The sequence below is a fragment of the Taudactylus pleione genome, unplaced genomic scaffold, assembly GCF_031769625.1.
Source record: "Taudactylus pleione unplaced genomic scaffold, aTauple2 ptg000040l, whole genome shotgun sequence".
NCBI lineage: Eukaryota > Metazoa > Chordata > Amphibia > Anura > Myobatrachidae > Taudactylus > Taudactylus pleione.
Genome location: NW_028284442.1, coordinates 3,130,787 through 3,150,705, shown reverse-complemented (window position 1 = coordinate 3,150,705; position 19,919 = coordinate 3,130,787). Strand labels below are relative to the sequence as shown.

Here is a 19,919-nt window from a genome sequence, read left to right as displayed (position 1 = left end):
GACATGCTCTACAAATGGGTGTACGTTCAACTCTGCATCAGGCACATTATGCCAAAGTCACACAGAAAACAGATGTGTCCTCATATATTGCTGCTGCACTCAAGTCAAACAGCCCCGCTTGGCACACCAGCTGCCATATGACTATCCTTGCGCCGAACGCCTTATTGCCTGAAAATGCATCTTCGTCATAATGTAATGTGATACAAGATACAATGATTAATTTGATATGCGACACTTGTATCCAGATGTGTCCTCCTATATGTTACCTCCATGTGCTTCAAGTCGCGTTCAACATAACACATTTACGCTGTTTGACTCGGTAGCGCGGTGTCTATTTTGTGCGACCTTTTACCGTCAAATGTATCTTATTCTTAGTGATGTGAATAACTTCTGCTGATTGCAATAACATGTGGCATGCCTATATTCTGTGTGCAACTGCGGGTCTATCTACATGCGAAATGCTAAGTTACAGTGTCACAGCCTCTGACACTGTAAACTGGCATTTAATAGTACAAAGTCGCACAAAAAGACGCTCTGCACTACCAAGTCACACCACGGCATGGTACGACTAGAAGGGCTGTTTAACACTGGGCTTGACAAATTTTTCTAAAACCTAGGAGCCAGGATGAAAGTGTAGGAGCCAGACCCCCCCCTTCCCCCGAGGCAGCATTACTGAGCATCTACGCCCCAGACAACTAACCCCTATGGCCACACCACTAACTGTGTACCTCAGGGTAAACCACCCTCCCACAGCCACATTGAGCAGTTAACCCGCCTCTCCAGGTAACCATCCCCCAGAAAGACCACCCCTCCGCAGCCAAAAAACCCCGGACAAGCAAAGCCACCACTGGCAGTGGACAACTAGAGAGTGGTGGGCCCAGATGCAAGAATATGCTTTCCCCCAAGTAGTGGTCCCCCTATGCAATGCCCCCAGTAGTAGTCCCCCCTATGCAGTGCCCCCAGTAGTAGTCCTCCCTCCACAGTGCCCCCAGTAGTAGTCCCCCCTCTGCACACACTCATTGGCTGCTATAACATACATACAGCCGTCGCTGGCGGCTGTGTTTGTTACTCTGTAGTGTGGACCGCGCTCGCGGTCTGCACTACAGGGCCCGGGGGTTGCTGAAAATCTGGTCACCAGGCACCAAATCTGGTCGCCATGGCGACCTGGCCCCCACGTTTTGTCGAGCCCTGGTTTAACACACAAGGAAGATGTATGTCACACATCTGTACCTGTGCGCGACAGAGTCTGAATCTGTATACGAAGTGCAATGATGCAGTGGCCACAACTTTTTTCCACTTACAGTTCTGTTGGTGCATAACAAATGAATCAGTGGAGTCTCATGGCGAGTCTTAGGGGGGAATTCAATTAGCCACGATAACCCGTTTTCACATGTAAAAGTGAATTTCGGGTGAAACAAAAATTTTGCCCTATTCAATTAGCTACCCAGTTAACGCATCTTTTTACATTGGGACGCCCTGAGCAGGTGAAAAGTTGGAGAAAATCCCTATTTTAAAAAGGTACAAATGTTGGGACGTGATTCAGAACCACTGGGATACCATCCTAATAAAGACGTCATTTTTGGGGTGAAATTCTGCAAAGTGCAGAATAATGGGTTAAACTATGTAGGAGGTGCTGTATGGATAGTGTATGTGTTTTAAACATTGCAGGTGGCAGTTACAGGTGTTTCATCCTTTTTTAACAGTGGCTTAAAATGACCCAAACATAAACTGACAGGCATTTTTATGGGGAAGCAGACGGACGTAATGCTGACCGCCGGCTTTCCGACTGCTTAATCCCGGCAAGGCACTAATATGACAGGCGTCGAAATCCCGACGCCTGTCATTAGACCTACGCCGGGAGCCCGACACCCTGGCTTACCGATCAAAGGTAAGCCGGGCGCGGACAGCCGCAGGGGGGGGGGATAGGAGGACTAGGTTAGGGTTAGGCAACCCCCCAGAGGACTTAGGTTTAGGCTGCGGGGAAGGGGGGGTTATGGTTAGGCACCTTTAAGGGAGGGTTAGGGGTATAATTAGGTTAGTTAGTACTTACCTTAGGACGATAAGGATTTCCTCCTCTGTTGGGCTGCCGCTGTCGGAATTGGAACCAACGGCCATGTGGCCAGCAGTAAATCATACAGATTCCTTTTTTTGCACCCCTTATTCTACAACAGCATTTAAATTTGCTGAAAAAAGACTTGCTTACTATGGCCCTCATTCAGAGCCGTACGCTCGGAGCAGAGCGCACGCTCTGAATGAGGGCCGGCCTCCATGAAAATGGAGAGTCCTTCTGGACGCTCGTATAGCTGTGGGTCACCACCCACAGGCTATACGAGCGTGCATTTTGATGGCCGCGATGGTCGAGACCATCGCGACCATCGAAATTGCGAGCCGGAGCCTGCGGTTGAGGTTTTCAACCGCAAGCTCCGGAGTGATTTTGGCTCTATCAGAGCCAAAATCACTCCCACTGACATCACTAGTGATGTCAGTGGGCCGGCTTCTGACGGGAGGCGTTCCCGTGGGAACGCCCCCGTCAGGGAGGCACGCCCCCGGCACGCCTACCAAAGGGGGCGTGCTGTCAATCAACATCGACAGCACGCCCCCTTTGATCAGACACAACGAGCGAAGGACTTTCCTTCGCTCGCCGCGTCTGGCGCATGCGCACGACGGAGCTCCCTCCGTCGTGCGCATGCTCAGTCCATAACATCGACCCACTTGCGAGCGGACAGCCGCTCGCGAGTGGGTCTGAATCAGGCCCAATGACTTTTTGCACATTTATTGAAAAAAGCTCAACAGACATTTGACACACTTTAAGAACCACAAATAGTGTGCTTTGGGCCACTAACCGACCTCTATACAGTTATCCTATATTAGTTTGCATTTTTGTGGGGTACAGGTTGATTTCCCCATTTTCACCTATACTTAACGCGTGTAACACCTACATGAAGCTACACCTACACTCTTTAAAAAAGCCCCAGATTTGCGGAGCGAAACACGTCAGAGGACTCATTTTCGGACCCATATGAACTATGCATCTGCATCTAATATTCGATTCTATCATCCTCTCACCAGTACGAGAGATTCGCGGTCCCGCCGGACATCAGCCGGCAGCCAGGAGTTGAGGCAGGATTGAGACGCGGCCGGTTTGATACTAACATCTGAATAGTAAGGAACCGCTTGTACCCTGTCTCTCCGGAGCCTCCTCCGCCGCTTACAGCTTTCTATCTGCTTGAATATGATTTGTAAGTTACGCATGTGACATACTTACTACGAGTGAGGACACAGGCAATCTGTGACTTTTTAACAAACAGCTGATCTTACCTGGTGAGATTGAAGATTGTTTAATATAGATGCGGACATTATGGATCAACATTAATGTTAATAATAATATATATATTTTTTGGATCCACCTCCTCCAGCGATTTTTTCTGATCAATATCATTATTAACTAGTGTGATATTAACTTTGGTATTAATTAGTAATCCATTTGCTATTCAGCCTATAAGCATTGCTATCACTAATTGTATGTAATTACTTTTGTTTCTATATTGACCGGTCAAATTGTATTTATTATAGTAAAAATTATTATTTTTTACACTGTAATCCTTGTCTTTGTGGTGATCTGCTTGTATCAATCCTTTTGGAATCTCTTTATACTTATTTTATTAGCGCAGATATTCTAGTTTATTGTGTTTATCTTCGCTACACCTGGTTGCCAGGTGTATTTTAGTGTGCTGCCACAGGCACATTGTTTTTATCTGCTGCTCGAATTAGAAAGATTATTCTTGAAGATAGTCATTCATTAGTTAATATTTTATGTTGTTTGTTTTATATTATTTTTTCATTAGCGCTAAGATTCTGATCGTTGGTTTGTTGTCTACATGAATTATCGCCCAAATGCCAGAAGATGTCTTTTAAAAATGATTTGGACGTAAAGCAGGAGCACATATACAGGCGATAAGTGACATTAACGGGCAATAGGCGCATTGAATTAACACACATTAACATAACATTTTATCGCAGCTAATTAAATTGCACCCTTAGTCGCATTACGCCAGGAGTAACTAAAAATTATAAAACAACTGACATTCAGAAAACCTCCCTTTATTTGTGGTATATGATTTGGCATGTATTCATGTACATATGTAATTAACTTTCATTCATGTTTATCTATTTTTGTACTCCACAATTACAATTTGTTGCTGCATTACTATCGGTAGTTTTGGTAGAATTATATTCTACATTAGAATATTTTGGGGCTATGCAGCATTTCCATGCACCCTACTATAATAAGTGTGCATCTCTAATAATTCATCTTTCTAGACCCAGGTCATCTGTTTCTTGCATAGAGGTCATGTCCCTGAACATCATTGTAATGCTTAAAGGTCTCTCTTTTTCATATGCCTAAGAAGATTTCCATTGTCCAGAAGACCGCCAATTACTAATGGAATGGAACCTATGGCCCCAGTGCGGCCTTGCACCACTGGGGGACCATGGGTTCCATTCCATTAGTTATTACTAATTATTAAATAATACTAGAACAGGGGAGGCCAACCCGCGGCTCTCGAGCTACATGCGGCACTTTAGGTTTTGTGATGCGGCTCCCCCCACTGGTACTGTGAATGCTGACCTATGAAATGGTCAGAGGCTAAAGAAGCCTCTGCATCACTAGGAATGTGAGGAGCCTGCCCTGCGCGCCTGCTGGATCTAGTAAGATCCAGTCAGAGGCAGCCAGAGCCAAAGCCAGCATGGTCGGGCAAGTACTGGGCTGGGGGAATTTCTGAAGGGGGCACTGCATATGGGGCACTGCGTAAGGGGAACAACTACAGGGGGTACTGCATAAGGAGGGACTACAGGAGGCACTGCATAAGGGGCAAAACTACAGGGGGCACTGCATAATGGGCACTACTGCCTGAGAGCCAGTGGGGGGGCAGCCTGAGAGCTGGAGGGATGCTGCCTGCTTTCATGCTTATGGGGGCAGAGTGGGGCTGTTGAGATAACTCCAAGGGGTGGGTGTGGCTGAAGTGACACGAGGGGCCACTGCAGTGGCATGGGGGGAGGCTGCAATGACACATGAATGTGGGCTGGAATAGGGAGGGGGCTGGAGTGACATGATATGTGTGTTTTATGTGGTTCTGGCTTTCAAAATGTATTTTATGTGGATGTGGTTTTTAAAATGTATTTTATGTGGAAGTGGTTTCTAAAATGTATTTTATGTGGATCTGGCTTGTTTCAGTGTATTTTATGAGAACGTGGTTTTTTCAATGTTTTCTATAAAGCTCTGGCTTTTTCTTTCACTTCAACAGTTACCTCCACGGCGAATGTGTGTGTGCGCTAACAACGTGAACTACTGTGAAGTCAGAATACTGTGACGTCCTGAGGAACCCTCCAAGACTTGACACTGCAGCATGGTAAGAGCTGTGGTTGTTTTTTTATTGTATTTTATGTGCGAGTGGCTTTTTCAATGTATTTTATGTGGTTATGGCTTGTTTCAGTGTACTTTATGTGTATTTTATGAGAACGTGGCTTTTTCAATGTTTTCTATATTGCTCTGGCTTTTTCTTTCATTTATTTTCAATGTGCTGGGCTTGCCCCCAGTGAGACTATAACCGGGGGTGTGACACAAGGTCATGCTCCTGCAAATGACATACCAAAGGCGTGCGCCGAAAAAAATGGGATGCGGCCTTGTGACAGCTAGGCCACGCGCCATTTCTGCGTGCGCACAAACGCTATCGGCTCTTTAGTTTGATTACAGATATTTTTTTGTCTCTTTACCTCCGACTGGTTGGCCACCCCTATACTAGAATAAATCATATGGCGCAGATGGTACCCATCAATATATGTTATTATATCAATAAATTACAGTCCTCTTTCTATATATAAAAATTGGCAGAAAACAGATATGTTACAGATTTTAAAAGGGAACAAGTGGAACCAGAAGATAACACACCTCTGAGCCCAAATGATATTGTGGTTAGATTATTTTAAGGGATCAGAGATGCAAATCTAAGTTAGATTATAGAAACTATTATAATATAGTAAAAGCATGGAGCCAGGAAGGAGAGGTCATGGCTAAAGAAAAAATAGTTTGATTTATATATAGTGCCAACCTATTACACTGTTCAGAAAATTAATCTTCTATTTCCGCAAACAAGCCACTGATCCAGTAGAGCTTACAATACAATTTATCAGTAAGAACAAAACACACACCAAGGCGGATTAACCTGCCAGTATGTTACCGGGAAGTACTCCCACTCCACAGACTTCAAGACATGACAGGGTCAAAATGAACTTGGAAATTGGTAAATAGATGTCTGATGTTATAGGTACTTTTCCAGGCATTAAGTCAGTCAATCTGGTTTGCGTGAATGATAGGGGAGAATGGCTAAAAAATTGATTTACTCCTTCATGAGGGGGGGAGCTAGGAGCAAGAAAATTCATTGTATACCATCAGCATCAATGACAGGATTTATATTTCCTAACTGAAAAATGTATATATGAAAGGATTTGTACTTCTGTATGACCATCATGCTCTATCTCAAGGTGCATATCCACCATCGTAATCGTTCTCCATCCTGTGCAGTGGATTATGTGCCCACACTGAACGATATGTTGTTCAGTGCAGGCACCCTCCCTCATCCCCGAACATGCACAACCTGTCGATGTCGGCAGGTTGGCCTGCATGTTCATGCGATGACAAATGCCGACAATGACCAGTGGGAGCGCGAATAGCTGGTCGTTGCCGGCATATTCACTGCACGATTAATGAGTGATTGAACGATAACGATGTCGTAATCGTTCAATCGCTGATTTTTCTCGTGTAGTGGATATGCACCTCTACTCCTTTGCAACGGGTTGCTATGTTAGGAGCAATTTGGTACAGCATTAATGAATTATATATATATATATATATATATATACATATATATATATATATATTATACACATATATATATATATATATACACATATATATATATATATATATATATACACATATATATATATATATATTATACACACATACACAAACCAAGAGGTACAAGGTGGACGCACAAAAAATTTTTAAGCAAAAATGGCTAGCCAAGGCTTTAAAATTAAAACATGAAAATCATCATTAGGCCTACCCAATTTGTCCTCACTTATTTCAGGACCTCTACTGTCCACTGGTATGGCTGATGCTGGTAGAGTGGTTGGCAAATCTTTTGTTGTATGTATTCCGCCAGTAAAAGCAGCTGATTTGACTGGAACCTTCTTGTTGACATTTGAAGTTATCAAAGACGATTTACTTGAACTTTTGGTAGGCTAAAAGGAAAAAAAAAAAAAAAAGACATTGATATCTTTTGGACAAAAAGACTGTAATAAGATACATTGGCAGATGAGAATTGCAGTAGGCATTAAATTGGTAATAGGTTACGGTGGCATTACCAAACAGCTGAAACGCTTTGGGCTTCATCTCCTAAAACTTGGAAAAACAAAAATTGGGAGTATATTACAACCAATCAGGTTCTAGCTAGGGAGTGCACTCTCCTTTAGTCTCCTAAATGATTGGTGACTGGCCATCCCATATTAGGAGGAAGTATGCCTCAAGGAGGCAGCCATTGGCTAGGAGAGAGAGGACATCATAATTTGGCCGACCTGAGCATGTCCTGCGGGACCGCACTATAGGTTGTAAATGCAAACACTGGAGAAACTCACCAATTGTTTTAATTTGTCTTATTTATTCAGACATTTTAGACTGGGGGTACACTAAATACTTAAACATTACCTCTGTAAAGGTATATTTACTAATGTTGGCTAAACTAGCCTTTAACATATTTAAAACTACTACTAATAAGAAATGTGCAAAAAATCATATTGTTATTTTTTTTTCCATGTTTGCTTCCAGTTGTAGAACACTGCAAAGTACAATGGCACTGCATAAATCCATTTTATGGTCACACAGCTACAAAATGCTACTGGACATCAAGAGGTTACATCAACCATTCACATAGGAGTAGATTCTTGAGAACATTGTGTTATTAATCAAAGCCTTTGTGCTGAAAGCTGGGGGACCCACAAAGACTATGCTACTGCCAGTACATACTCCGTATAAAATGCGCATTACACTTTACATGTACCTAGCAGATGCACAATCATGTGGACACATTAAGAGAGGAATTTAAAATAAGCAACCACAACATACTGGAAATGTAAAATCTTTTGTGGGTTACAAATAATGTGCATGTTGGTGATAAGTACTCATCAATTGGTTTAAAATTATTTTCCAAATGTACTATTGTAGTAATACCAATAAACCTTAAACAAGGACTGTTTGCTACTCTTAATTAGAAGTACAGCACTAATTCCAACAAAACTTCTGAAGGGCAGGTGTACATATCAGAGTATGGCGGCTTTAGATTATGTGTTTGTTATCACAAAATGCAAATTATTTTATTAATTGAGAAAAAGGAGTTAAATGCAGATTCATTAACCTTCTACACAAAGAAAAACATCCGGAACTCACCTTGTGGGTGCTGCTGTGTTCAAACTGAATGCACTGTACAGAAGTCTTATGAGCAGTGACTGTTTTAACAGGCGAACTTAACATTCTTAAATCATAAAGGTAAATTTTTCCACGCGAAGAGCCGACTGCCAAAGTTGCTCCATCTGGCATGAAGTCTACAGCGGTCAAAGGCGATTCAGCGACTATTGTTTGCAGAAGACTGAATTTAAAAGAAATACAGTTTACAGCCTAACGAAAAATCAAACATTGTACAACAATTGCCCAAATCTTACACCCCCATACAGCACATGATGGCCAATGCATTCATTCATCCAGGTACGTATAGACACTACTTGCACCACCCTCTAAATCAAACACAGGAACCAGGCTGTCAGTGACAGCATTCCTTTGTATAGGGTTAGGAACAATTGTGTGTATCATGCGGGGATTCACACCAATATTAGCACATATTTTAATACACACGCAATTAAAACTTGTCCGGTGTTCTTAGATGGAGATAATGCTTGAGCGATTGTAAGAAAAAGATAAAAACTATACAAAGGTCACTTAAGATTAATACCTCTCTCAGACATGAGCCAGGGCTACCACAGGGCTCCAACCAGTGTCTTAGCTAGGGCCCCCTTTCACACTACACCTTGGACCCAGGAAATTCCCAGGTCAACCAGTGAGTCATTGAAAGGGGACGCTTTTTTTTCACAATAATGAGCTCATGAAAAACTGGGTGGTGACTTGGCTGCTGGGTGGAGACTGCATTGTTGTAATCATGGCCAACGAGTTACTACCGAGTAGCCCGGTTTTCAGTGGGTTTTTTTTTTTGCAGTTTCACATTAGACTGATGCAACTGTTGACACTGTACTACAATGCAGAGTGTAATTTCAGAAGGAGAAGGGCGCTTCATCTTCACTCCAGTGAGTCATGGTGTCAGGAACAGTGTCTTCACCACTGTCATGTGTCCTGTCGCCTGCAGATAAGGTCATCGGGCAAACGCTCCAAACAGCCAACCTAGTATTTTCAGCGCAAACGGGTGTAAAAACCCAGGTCGAACCATTCACACAACAGTCAACAATGGTCGTTTCCGGGAATAACCATGGTATAGAGCAGGGTCGCAGACCCTGCATATCAGACTCAGGTTGGTTCTCTTCACACATAGAGACTGGGGTTGAGCCGCAAGTCCAGCAAAAGGTTATGTCTGAAAGTGGTATATATAATATATATTGATAAGAAAAAAAAGTTACTCTGTAACCAATGAATGACAAATGTAAAATTAAAAGATTAGAACACCTTACAAAAGAGGTTAAATCTGACCTTATGGCCTCATACAAAATATAAGTTTTCCGTATATGGGGGTGACCCATCACCCCATAACGACACCGGCAACTGCAGAGGCATCCACATTTGAAAAAAGGCAGTCTAAAGCTACCATATCACTACACATAAAAAGCTTTTAAAGAAAAGTAGCAAAAATAAAAAAACATGCATTATCAAAACCTACACATAGGGGTCAATTAAATTAGGACCAAGGGGGGCAATTGCTGATATCGCAAAGGACTCGCCCCGAGTTACGAACAAAAATCTACAAGTCTGGTGGTACCGTAAGGTGGAGAATATAGGTGCATTTACTCACGGCCGCAACTAGGTCGCACCTAATTGAATTAACCACGTAGAGTCCTGCTTTTTACCATTTTAAAAGGGGGATAATGCTGAAGCAAGAACTAAAGCATTTCTTGGTGGAGTTTCTAAATAAATTGCTATTAGTTTACTTTTCTCTGTAAATTTCACAAAAAAATTATTTTTGCCCATTTTATTTTTATTTGAATTGTTACAATGGGTAAAAAGACTAATGGTATTTTCTAAAACTACAAAGTATTCTGAGGGGAAAAAATTAGGTATAATTTGTATGGATTACATAAAAAAATATATATATATACATTGATATTGGAATTTAACAAGCACAAACATTGAGAAATGGACTCCGCACAAGGGTGAGAAAACGCTCAGCAGAAATTAATGAAGCTCTGTGAGTGAGATTAATAATTTAATAAATATAAACCTTAACTTCACACTGCCAGTGCAAAAATGTATAGAATAAAATATCAGTCTCAAAATAAACATAACTTATAAAAAAAAATATTTAATTCTAGATCGAACCCCGTCTAATATTTGTAAATTATCAAATTATAATAGAGAGTAAACTAGAGCCCAGATAGTGAACTTGGAAACCTTCAGATAAAATAAATTGCAATAAGAAAATTATATTATCTCTCCAAAAAAGCATCTTCATTAGTGCAAACATGCAGTTAGTGACACCCAGTATGTTCCAGGTCATCCATACAAAAGGTCATCAATCTCTGTTAGATAACTTACACATGTATCTAGGGTAAACACAGTCTCTTAAGCTGGGTACACACTGACAGATACATTGGCAAATCAATTGATCGGCCAATGTGCTGTGCGGCACAGCCGATGGACAGATATGTCTAAAGACATATCTGTCCATCGACAGGTATGTACGAGCGGTCTGCAGACCACCCGTACACACACAGCGGCAGCCGCAGGGAGGGGGCGGGACCTGCGGCCAGGCACAGATGATGGTTGTTCAGTGTGTACAAACAACCATCATCTGCAGATAGATCATACATACATACATAGCCTACAGGAGGTCCCTTAAGAACGTATCTCCTGATATAGGAAGCCGCTGACAGTTGGAAGACCTAAAATAAAAAAAATCCAGGATCTCATACGGCATCGTCCAGTGTTGGAAACATATTCCAAGCAGGTACTATACCATAATCTATCCCAGGAGACGTTATTAAGCATCCTCTTGTAGGTTTTGTAATAGGAAGCCCAGCAACCGAGAGGGTAAGGTATTTCTCTGACGACCACTTTAGTTTTTTAGCTGTTTTACTTCTTTGTTAGAGGAATCAGATGGCCTTGATACTCTGTATCATTGTTCATTACTACTTGAAAGCTTAACCGCAGTCTTCACATACTGTACAGGATGTCAAATGCAATCGTTTCAAAAGCAGTTGCCATAAGGCACAGCACTTCACCCGGAGACACATTTCTGATGTTGCTCACAAGCACTTCTTGTTTTAATGTACTAATGACACAACCTATTAGGCTTACGGATAAAAGTTTACCTATAGATGTTTCCTCAAATACCTAGCCTCCAAACCCCGAGCGGTGCGAGATGCCTGGCGCAAGTTTTCAGCGACATTCGGTGTGAGTCTTTTTCATTTGAATTAGGGATGTGCAGGCTCGGTTCTACTCGGTTCCGTTCGGTTTTTTTTACCGAATCTTATTGGGTATCAGCTGTCACGAGTTTTGGATAGCCAATAAGATTCGGTAAAAAAAAACGAACGTAACAGAGTAGAACCGAGCCTGCACATCCCTAATTTGAATGTGCATCCAAGTCACAACACGATGCAACAAATTTGAGTTTTGGTCTGTACTGCAGCCCCCCCTCTGGAGCTGCCACCAATCATAAATTACCAGGGAAGTCCAGGACCAGAGCATTGTGTCCCTCCTGGAAAGGGTCATGTTGGGAGGTATGGTATAGGTACAGTACAACATTAATCCTTTTAGGCTTAGAACATTTGCATAAACAACAGAGCACCTGGATATATGGAGAACAGTAAAAGGAAAAGATGGTGCTTAAATCAGTGTATAAGTACACCCTTAATCCTCTTCAAGCTTGGAACATTCACATTGAAACAAAGCAGCCTGGCATATTTGTTTTTTTCTCCAGTGCAGAACATATAATCAACAGCCTCATCACCATCCAGGTGAACAATATACTCACTAGGAGTTAAAAAAAAAATCTCTGTACTTATCAAAAGTTGTTCACCAGAGCGTCCTGCACAACATGGATGTACGGAGAGCAAAAATGGGAGTACAAGTAATGCGTTTACCCGCCTCTTTGTCAGTCTCAGCGACTTCCTCAGCCACTGAGAATGACCAAGAGGCGGGGAAATGCGTTACTTGTACTCCCATTTGATCAACCTGATGTAGTTTGGACTAGGAAGTAACCCAGAGGATTTTTTATTCATCTACCTTCTAAACACGAAGAGAGACTCTTAATAAAGAAAATAAGCAATAGTGGAGAAAATACAATTTATTAAAGCTACAGAGCGTCTATACCTATAATATAAGCCAAGTATATATTCATACAGGAAATAGTATGGAGGATTGACATTTAAATTGTAATTAGTGATTGAATTTATTGTGTACAACTATATCGGTGCATTTTTTTTACTTATGTGTTTTTATTTATGTGATCTTATTATTATTAATGTCTATGGCCACAGTCCTTTTATAATCAATAAATGTATTGAAATTATTCATTAAAAGTCTGATTAATTTATCCAATCAGCAGCGCTTTCTATATATTTTATATATAGTCTGGGTTTTACTATAGTCGGTGGAAATAGCCCAATTGGTCTGACAGTGGTGCAGATATCAATTATATAACTTTTACAAAAACATACTATTTTCAAATGGAATTTTAATTCAATAAGATTCATCTAAAAATCTTGTTGATTACTTTTTTTGTCTGTTTTTGCAGTTTACACAACTAGTATTTATAAGTTTATCAAGAGTTAACTAGCCAACAGTAATGGTCCACAGCACTTTCAGAGTTGCTCAATCTGAGCCATGACTGCTGTACACTCTACATCCAGTGTTAGTATTTATATATGAAAATCTGGTCTTCACTAGAGATTAATAGTCTACAATGTGAGACTAAACAGGACTAAAACCAAATAGTTTATAAGCGAACGTACATATTTTGTTTCCAAGAGCGGTGTGTAATCGATTGGGCTTAATTCACTAAGAGGATAAGATTAAATCAATGATGTGCATTGCCCTGAAAATAGAGCTTAGTGAATATCAAATAACCATCATGGGCAATATATACAGTATAATCGATATCCAATTTCAAAATGTGAAAACCAAGGATTTTCTGGTTTGTTATGGTTTACAGGCTGACTTGCAATTTGGTAAAGGGAGTACAATTTAAGTGTGTATACTACATGTAGTTTAGGTCCATAAGTGGAAAAGTTACATAAAAGAAAAAGTTTTTTTTAAATAATGTATAACTAGGTGTGGCACTTACCACTTGTAATATGCCACTTAACTTATAGACAATTTCATCCAAAACGAAGTTTAGTTTTGAGTTGAACTAGGCAAGATGTTAAATAAGAAAATATCACTTTCTTGAACTCCTCCAATGTGATTCAGTTTGAGCAGCAAAGGGCCAATAACTAAGCTCTAGATCAGTGTTGGCTAACCTTGACACTCCAGCTGTTATGGAACTACATAACCCAGCATGCACTGCTACAGTTTTGCTATTAGGGCATGCTAAAACTGTGGCAGGGCATGCTGGGATATATAGTTCCACAACAGCTGGAGTGTCAAGGTTAGCCAACACTGCTCTAGATGGACTTTTTGTATATTTCAACTCATGAGTAGAAAATTATACTTCAAGCAAAAGAGAAGATAATATGCTCTCACAAATGGAGGCATCAGAAGATTTAAGATGTCAAGTGACAAAACGGTGCCTGTTTTCCCAACATTCCTCCTCCACTTGAATTGTTTTATAGTAATCCAGAGTTCGTCCCAGAAATTTTTTCCAGACCGGGTGGCATCAAGAAGTAGCCATGTGGGCAGCACAGACTGTGTAATGGTTAGCGTTACTGCCTCACAGCACTGAGATCGTTGGTTCGAATCCCACCACGGCCCTAACTGTGTGGAGTTTGTATATTCTCCCTGTGCTTGATTGCGTGAGTTTCCTCCGGGTACTCCAGTTTCCTCCCACACTCCAAAAATATACTGGTAGGTTAATTCGCTCCAAAACATAAAATTAACCCTAGTGTGTATGTGTGTGCACATGTAATAAGGAATATAGATTGTAAGCTCCACTGGGGCAGGGACTGATGTGAATGGCCAAATACTCTCTGTAAAAGCGCTGCGGAATATGTGTGCGCTATATAAATAACTTGTAATAAATAAATAAATAAATAAATAATGTGGGGGCCTAAGATAGAATTGCTTTGTCATAGACACAAAAACGTTTTATAAGTGCCCAGATACTACCTTGCTTTGTCATGGAAACAAATACATTTTTAGGTGCCCAGATACTGCCCAATTGTACTTTGGATGATAAAAAATAATATTTTTAACAGCTCCCAGATATTGTCCCCCAATTGCTGGCTACACAGATTTTTTTAAAAATAAGAGACATGGTAAGAACTTACCTTTGTTATATCTATTTCTGCAAGGTCCATAGGGTTCCACAGGATACCTTGGGGTATAGGCGATGGCTCTGCAGTCAGGCACCACAGTTAAATCTTTAGTCCCATGATGCACCGGGGGTCTCCTCTTCTATACCCCGCCCCCAGGCCAAGGCACCTTCAGTTACGTACCAAGCCATAGCCCGGAGGAGGAGAAAAACAGAGAGAAGGAAGTCTGGAACACACAAGATTCACATTCTCAAAGAGAAGGAGACGGAAAACCGGGGACCAGAACTAAACCCATCTGAAGCACAGGTGCAACAGGGTGGGAGTGCTGTGGAACCCTATGGACCTCGCAGAAATAGAGATAACAAAAATAAGTTCTAACCATCTCTCTTATTTCCTGCAGCGGGGTTCCATAGGGTATCCACAGGATACCTTGGGGATGTCCCAAAGCAGTACCCTCAAGGGCGGGGACGCTCCTGTGCAGAAAGGAGAATCAGTCGCCCGAAGGAAGCATCCTGAGAGGCAAAGGTATCAAAAGCGTAATAATTGACATAAGGTATGGACAGAGGACCACGTGGCCGCCTTACGAAGCTGAACAGCCGTGGCGCCACGGTGAGCTGCCCACGAAGGACCCACAAACAGAGTAGAATGAGCAGCAACAGAGGGAGGTACTAGAATGCCCTCATGAGTGTAAGCCTCAGAGATCGCCATGCGAATCCACCTCGCCAACGTCTGCTTGTTGGCAGGTCCTCCCTTCTTATGGAAAGCGTAGAGGACAAACAAAGAATCCGACTTCCGAAGGAAACTGGTACGGCCCACGTAAATATGGAGAGCACGTACCACATCCAATGAGGCCTCACCTGCTGAAAGGTCTGGTGAGTTAAAGGCCGGTACTATAATTTCCTCATTAATGTGGAAACTAGATACCACCTTAAAAAGGAAACCAAGGCGAGTCCTAAGAACCGCCCTGTTAACTGTGAAAAATCAGAAAAGGAAGGGCAACAAGAGAGAGCCCCCAAATCTGACACCCTTCTAGCTGATGCAAAATCTAGGAGAAATACGGGCTTCGCTGTAAACCATTTGAAGTCTACTAAGCCTAGGGGTTCAAATGGAGGCCCTTGGAGAGCCCTAAGGACCATAGCCAAATCCCAAGGAGCCACTGGAGGGACAAAGGGAGGCTGAATGCGAAGGACATCCTGCATAAAAGGTGCGGACATCACGAAGCGGAGCAATCCCACGCAAACAACACTGACAGTGCTGAAACATGCACCTTCAAGGAGGCGAGGCGGAGACCATTTCTAAGCCTGCCTGTAGGAAAGCCAGAGCCCTGGATATCCAAAACACCTGGGGATCATATCCCCTGTGGCGGCACCATTCAAAGTAGGTATGCCACAGCCCGTGGTAAATCCTGTCAGAAGCGGGTTTCCGAGCTCTGATCATGGTGTTCACCATAGAGCTGGAGAACCGCTTAACCCTTAGGAGGGTTGTCTCAAGAGCCACGCCGTCAAGAAAGACGACCGAGGTCCGGGTAAAGGCAAGAACCCTGAGACAACAGGTCCGGACGTTGAGGCAACAGTGTCGATGGAGAGACTCCAAAGATCTGAGTACCAGTGACGTCTGGGCCATGCTGGAGGCACCAGCAGGATCATACCCCCTTCTTGCCTGAACTTTCGAAGCACTCGAGGAAGAAGGGAGAACGGAGAAAACAGGTATGCAAACTGGAAGGTCCACCGTACCGAAAGAGCGTCTACCAGGAGAGCCTCTGTGTCTCTTGTTCTGGACACAAACACTAGCAGCTTGCGGTTGTGTCTGGAGGCCATGCAGTCTATTTCTGGAAGGTCCCACTTGTCCACTAGGATCTGAAATACCTGCTGGTGAAGGGATAATTCCCCTGGATGCACATCGTGCCAGTTGAGGAAGTCCGCTTCCCAGTTTAGGACTTCCTGGGATGAACACTGCCGAGATGGCTGGGAGTTTGCCTTCCGCCCAAGTCAGAATGCGGGATCTCTCTTGCAGGGCCGTTTGACTTAAGAGTTCCTCCTTGACGGTTGATGTAAGCCACCGTGGTGGCGTTGTCTGACTGAATTTGCACAGGCTTTCCGTGCAGAATGAGTCTTGATTGTGACAGCGCTCTGAACACCGTCCGAAGTTCCAATATATTGATCGGGAAAGCAGACTCCACTGACTTCCACTGACCCTGAAAGACATGCGGACCTTTCACAGCGGCCCCAGCCCCGAAGACAGACATCCGTTGTAAGGAGAGCCCAGTCTGGGATCCCAGAAACGGGCGTTCCCTGTTGAGATCAGACGTCTGTAACCACCAAGTAAGAGACAGTCGCACCTCCGGAGAAAGCACCATCGTCTGTGTCTATCAGATGGGGTAATCCATCTCACCTGGAGAGAATCAACCTCTGCAGAGGTCTTGAATGAAACTGGGCATACGCCACCATGTCGAACCTCGACCCCATGGACCCCAGTAATCAGATCACTGAGTGAATGGATACTCAGCAACCCTGGAGACAAGTACGTATCCTTGTCTGTAACACAGAGATCTTCTCAACAGAAGATCGTCTGCTGTTGAGAGTCCAACAGTGCACCCAGACGGGTCATCCTCTGGGATGGAGTTAGGGAGGACTTCTTCCAATTTTTCAGCCAGCCGTAGTTCTGCAACACTGAAATTGTCAGTTGCAGATGGCTGCAGGGTACTTCTGGAGACCCTGCTAACAGTAGAAGGTCGTCCAGGTAGGGTAGCAGGCGAACCCCCCGTAGCCGCCATGACCGCCATTACATTGGTAAACACCCATGGTGCCGTAGAGAGGCCAAACGGCAGAGCTTGAAACTGGTAATGGTGGTCTAGTACAGCAAATCTGAGAAAACGTTGATGAGCCCTGGCAATAGGGATATGCAGGTAGGCATCCTGAATATCCAGACACACCATAAAATCCCCAGGTTCCATAGCTAATGTAATGGAACGCAGAGTCTCCCTCCGGAACCGAGGGACCCTTAGAAACTTGTTCAGGGACTTGAGGTTGAGGATAGGGCGGTAGGAACCGTTCGGTTTTTGAACCAGAAAGAGGTTGGAATAACACCCCGTTTCTCTTAGAGTTAACGGGACCGGCACTATGACCCCCATGTGGAGCATAGACTGCACCACTTTCTGAATTGCCCGAGCCTTCTCTTGATCTGAAGGAAGGCCAGCAGTGAAGACTGAGGAGACCTGCTGCAGAATGAGAGGGCATACCCCTGAGAGACCACTTCCCTTACCCATGTGTCTGTGGTAGTCTAGGCGAATTACTGAAGTCAGCCTCCCACCTTGGGATCCCCCAAGGGGAGGCCCGTCCCATCATGCTGAGAGTTTGTTGGATCCTGACGGTCTCGGAAAGGACTGCACCTTAGGCTTAATCTGGGCAAGAGGGCTGAACAGACGGGGTTCTAGACCTAGATGGAACCAGTGCTGATGGAAACCATGCAGATCTTGCTGCCACCAGTGTGTCTACGATCTTGTCCAGATCGGGGCCAAACAGGACCTGACCATTATAAGGTACGTATTCCAAGCCCTTCTTGGATTCAGCATCCACCCTCCAAGAACGTAACCACAAGGATCGGCGAGCCGACACTGCCTTCGCCGAAATCCTTAAAGTCAGTAGACTGACATCAAAAGCTGCTTCATTAATGTACGCAGCGGAATCTTGGAGATTACCAGTGAATAGGCTGTGGGCAATCTCCGAATATAAGGAAGCTTCCAAGGCGTCTGCCCTTCTTTCCATGGCCAGAGCCACCCAGCAGACTGCCATAGCCGGTATGGAGGCCCCTCCAGCGAGGGAGCAGATAGACTTAAAGCACTCTTCCGCCTTACGGTACGTTGCATCAGTCAGAGAGGACATGGACGGCACCTCGCTAAGTGCGTCACATGAGAATCCACCTGAGGAGGCAACTCCCATTTAGTGACATAATTCTCCGCAAAGGGGTATGCATTGGTCAGACGCCTTTGCGGTTGGAACAGTTTCCCTTCGCAACTCCTCTAAATGATCCACTAGCTGACCAGATAAGAAAAAGACAGCAGCAGCCCCCTAAACCTCCTTAAAATACGCATATGTAGGTGTAGTTGCCGGCAATCTGTCTTCCGTAACTACCATGGCCATACAGACTGTCCGTACGTATAAGGCCTGGAATATATATCTTGGACTCCACCCCCACCTCTGATTGTGGGGTGTCAGTGTCAGACACATCTGCAAATTCGTCCTCATCGGATGATATGTCATCCTCCCCATACTGTGTAGTCGGGGGGGGCGACACAACAAAGGTCTCTTAGTAACCGATCCGTTAGGTTCTGAGCCGTGGCAGACAGAGGGTTCACCCAGACAGGCTCTGTTTGGGAGAGACTCTGTTGAGGGGGAACATTGTGTGTACGTGCATAAACCATCCTGAAGTACAAATCTCCTCCCTCACACCTGCTTTACACTTGGAGCAGAAAAACAGGAGAGGGCCACCAAGTGACACAGAATCCTGACTAGCCATATTGGTATGTGACCCACCGCACAGTAAGAAATACTTCAAACTGTGACGCAAATTCCCACCCTGAGAGCACTGGCACCGTAAAGGCTGAGAGAAAAGAAGATATAGGGATAGTAAAATGGCTGACAGTAGAACAACAGGCAGACAGCGCTAGCATAAAGTCACACACTCTGCTGAGATGGCACTATTATCAACTACGCAGACCTACAGTCTGGTAGGAATAGCGATACATACACTAACCTTACATGGAGGAGAGGTATGTAAGGGGGACCCAGTTTCCGCACTCTGACACCAGCATGTAATGCTCAACTAAAATGGCCGCCGGAGAGGACAGAGGAGGCGGCCCCAGGAGTAGGATCGCTGCCTCAGCCCGGCAGATCGCAGTGGAAAGGCGCTGAGAGCAGCGGGAGAGGGGGCCTCCTGTGCGCTACAGGGAAGGCGCCCTCCCCTGGCAGGTTATTAACCCCCGGCTTGCTGAAGCGCTTCTATAACACTCCAGCCCCGCGTCCCTGGTGATCTAGTGTGAGCGCAGGCTCAGTGCCTGGCTCTACTATACTGCCATCCCGAGGGAGCCCCCAGCCCTGGGGATAGTGGACTAGCGAATCAGCGGGCGCCTAACGCAGATGCCAGCTGCTTACCTTGGCTGTCCCCCTGCATTCCGGCTA

General features: G+C 44.0%; 1 protein-coding gene across 1 annotated transcript in view; it reads right to left on the bottom strand.

The window, feature by feature from the left end:
- The window catches only part of NEDD1 (NEDD1 gamma-tubulin ring complex targeting factor), a 77,336-nt gene that overhangs the window by 27,681 nt on the left and 29,736 nt on the right, over window positions 1-19,919 (bottom strand). Inside the window, exons 7-8 of the mRNA XM_088453688.1 lie at window positions 8,504-8,702; window positions 7,125-7,302 (exon numbers count right to left, since the gene is read on the bottom strand). Coding sequence (XP_088309814.1) covers window positions 7,125-7,302; window positions 8,504-8,702 — 377 coding nt within the window. The remainder of the gene's footprint in view (window positions 1-7,124; window positions 7,303-8,503; window positions 8,703-19,919) is intronic.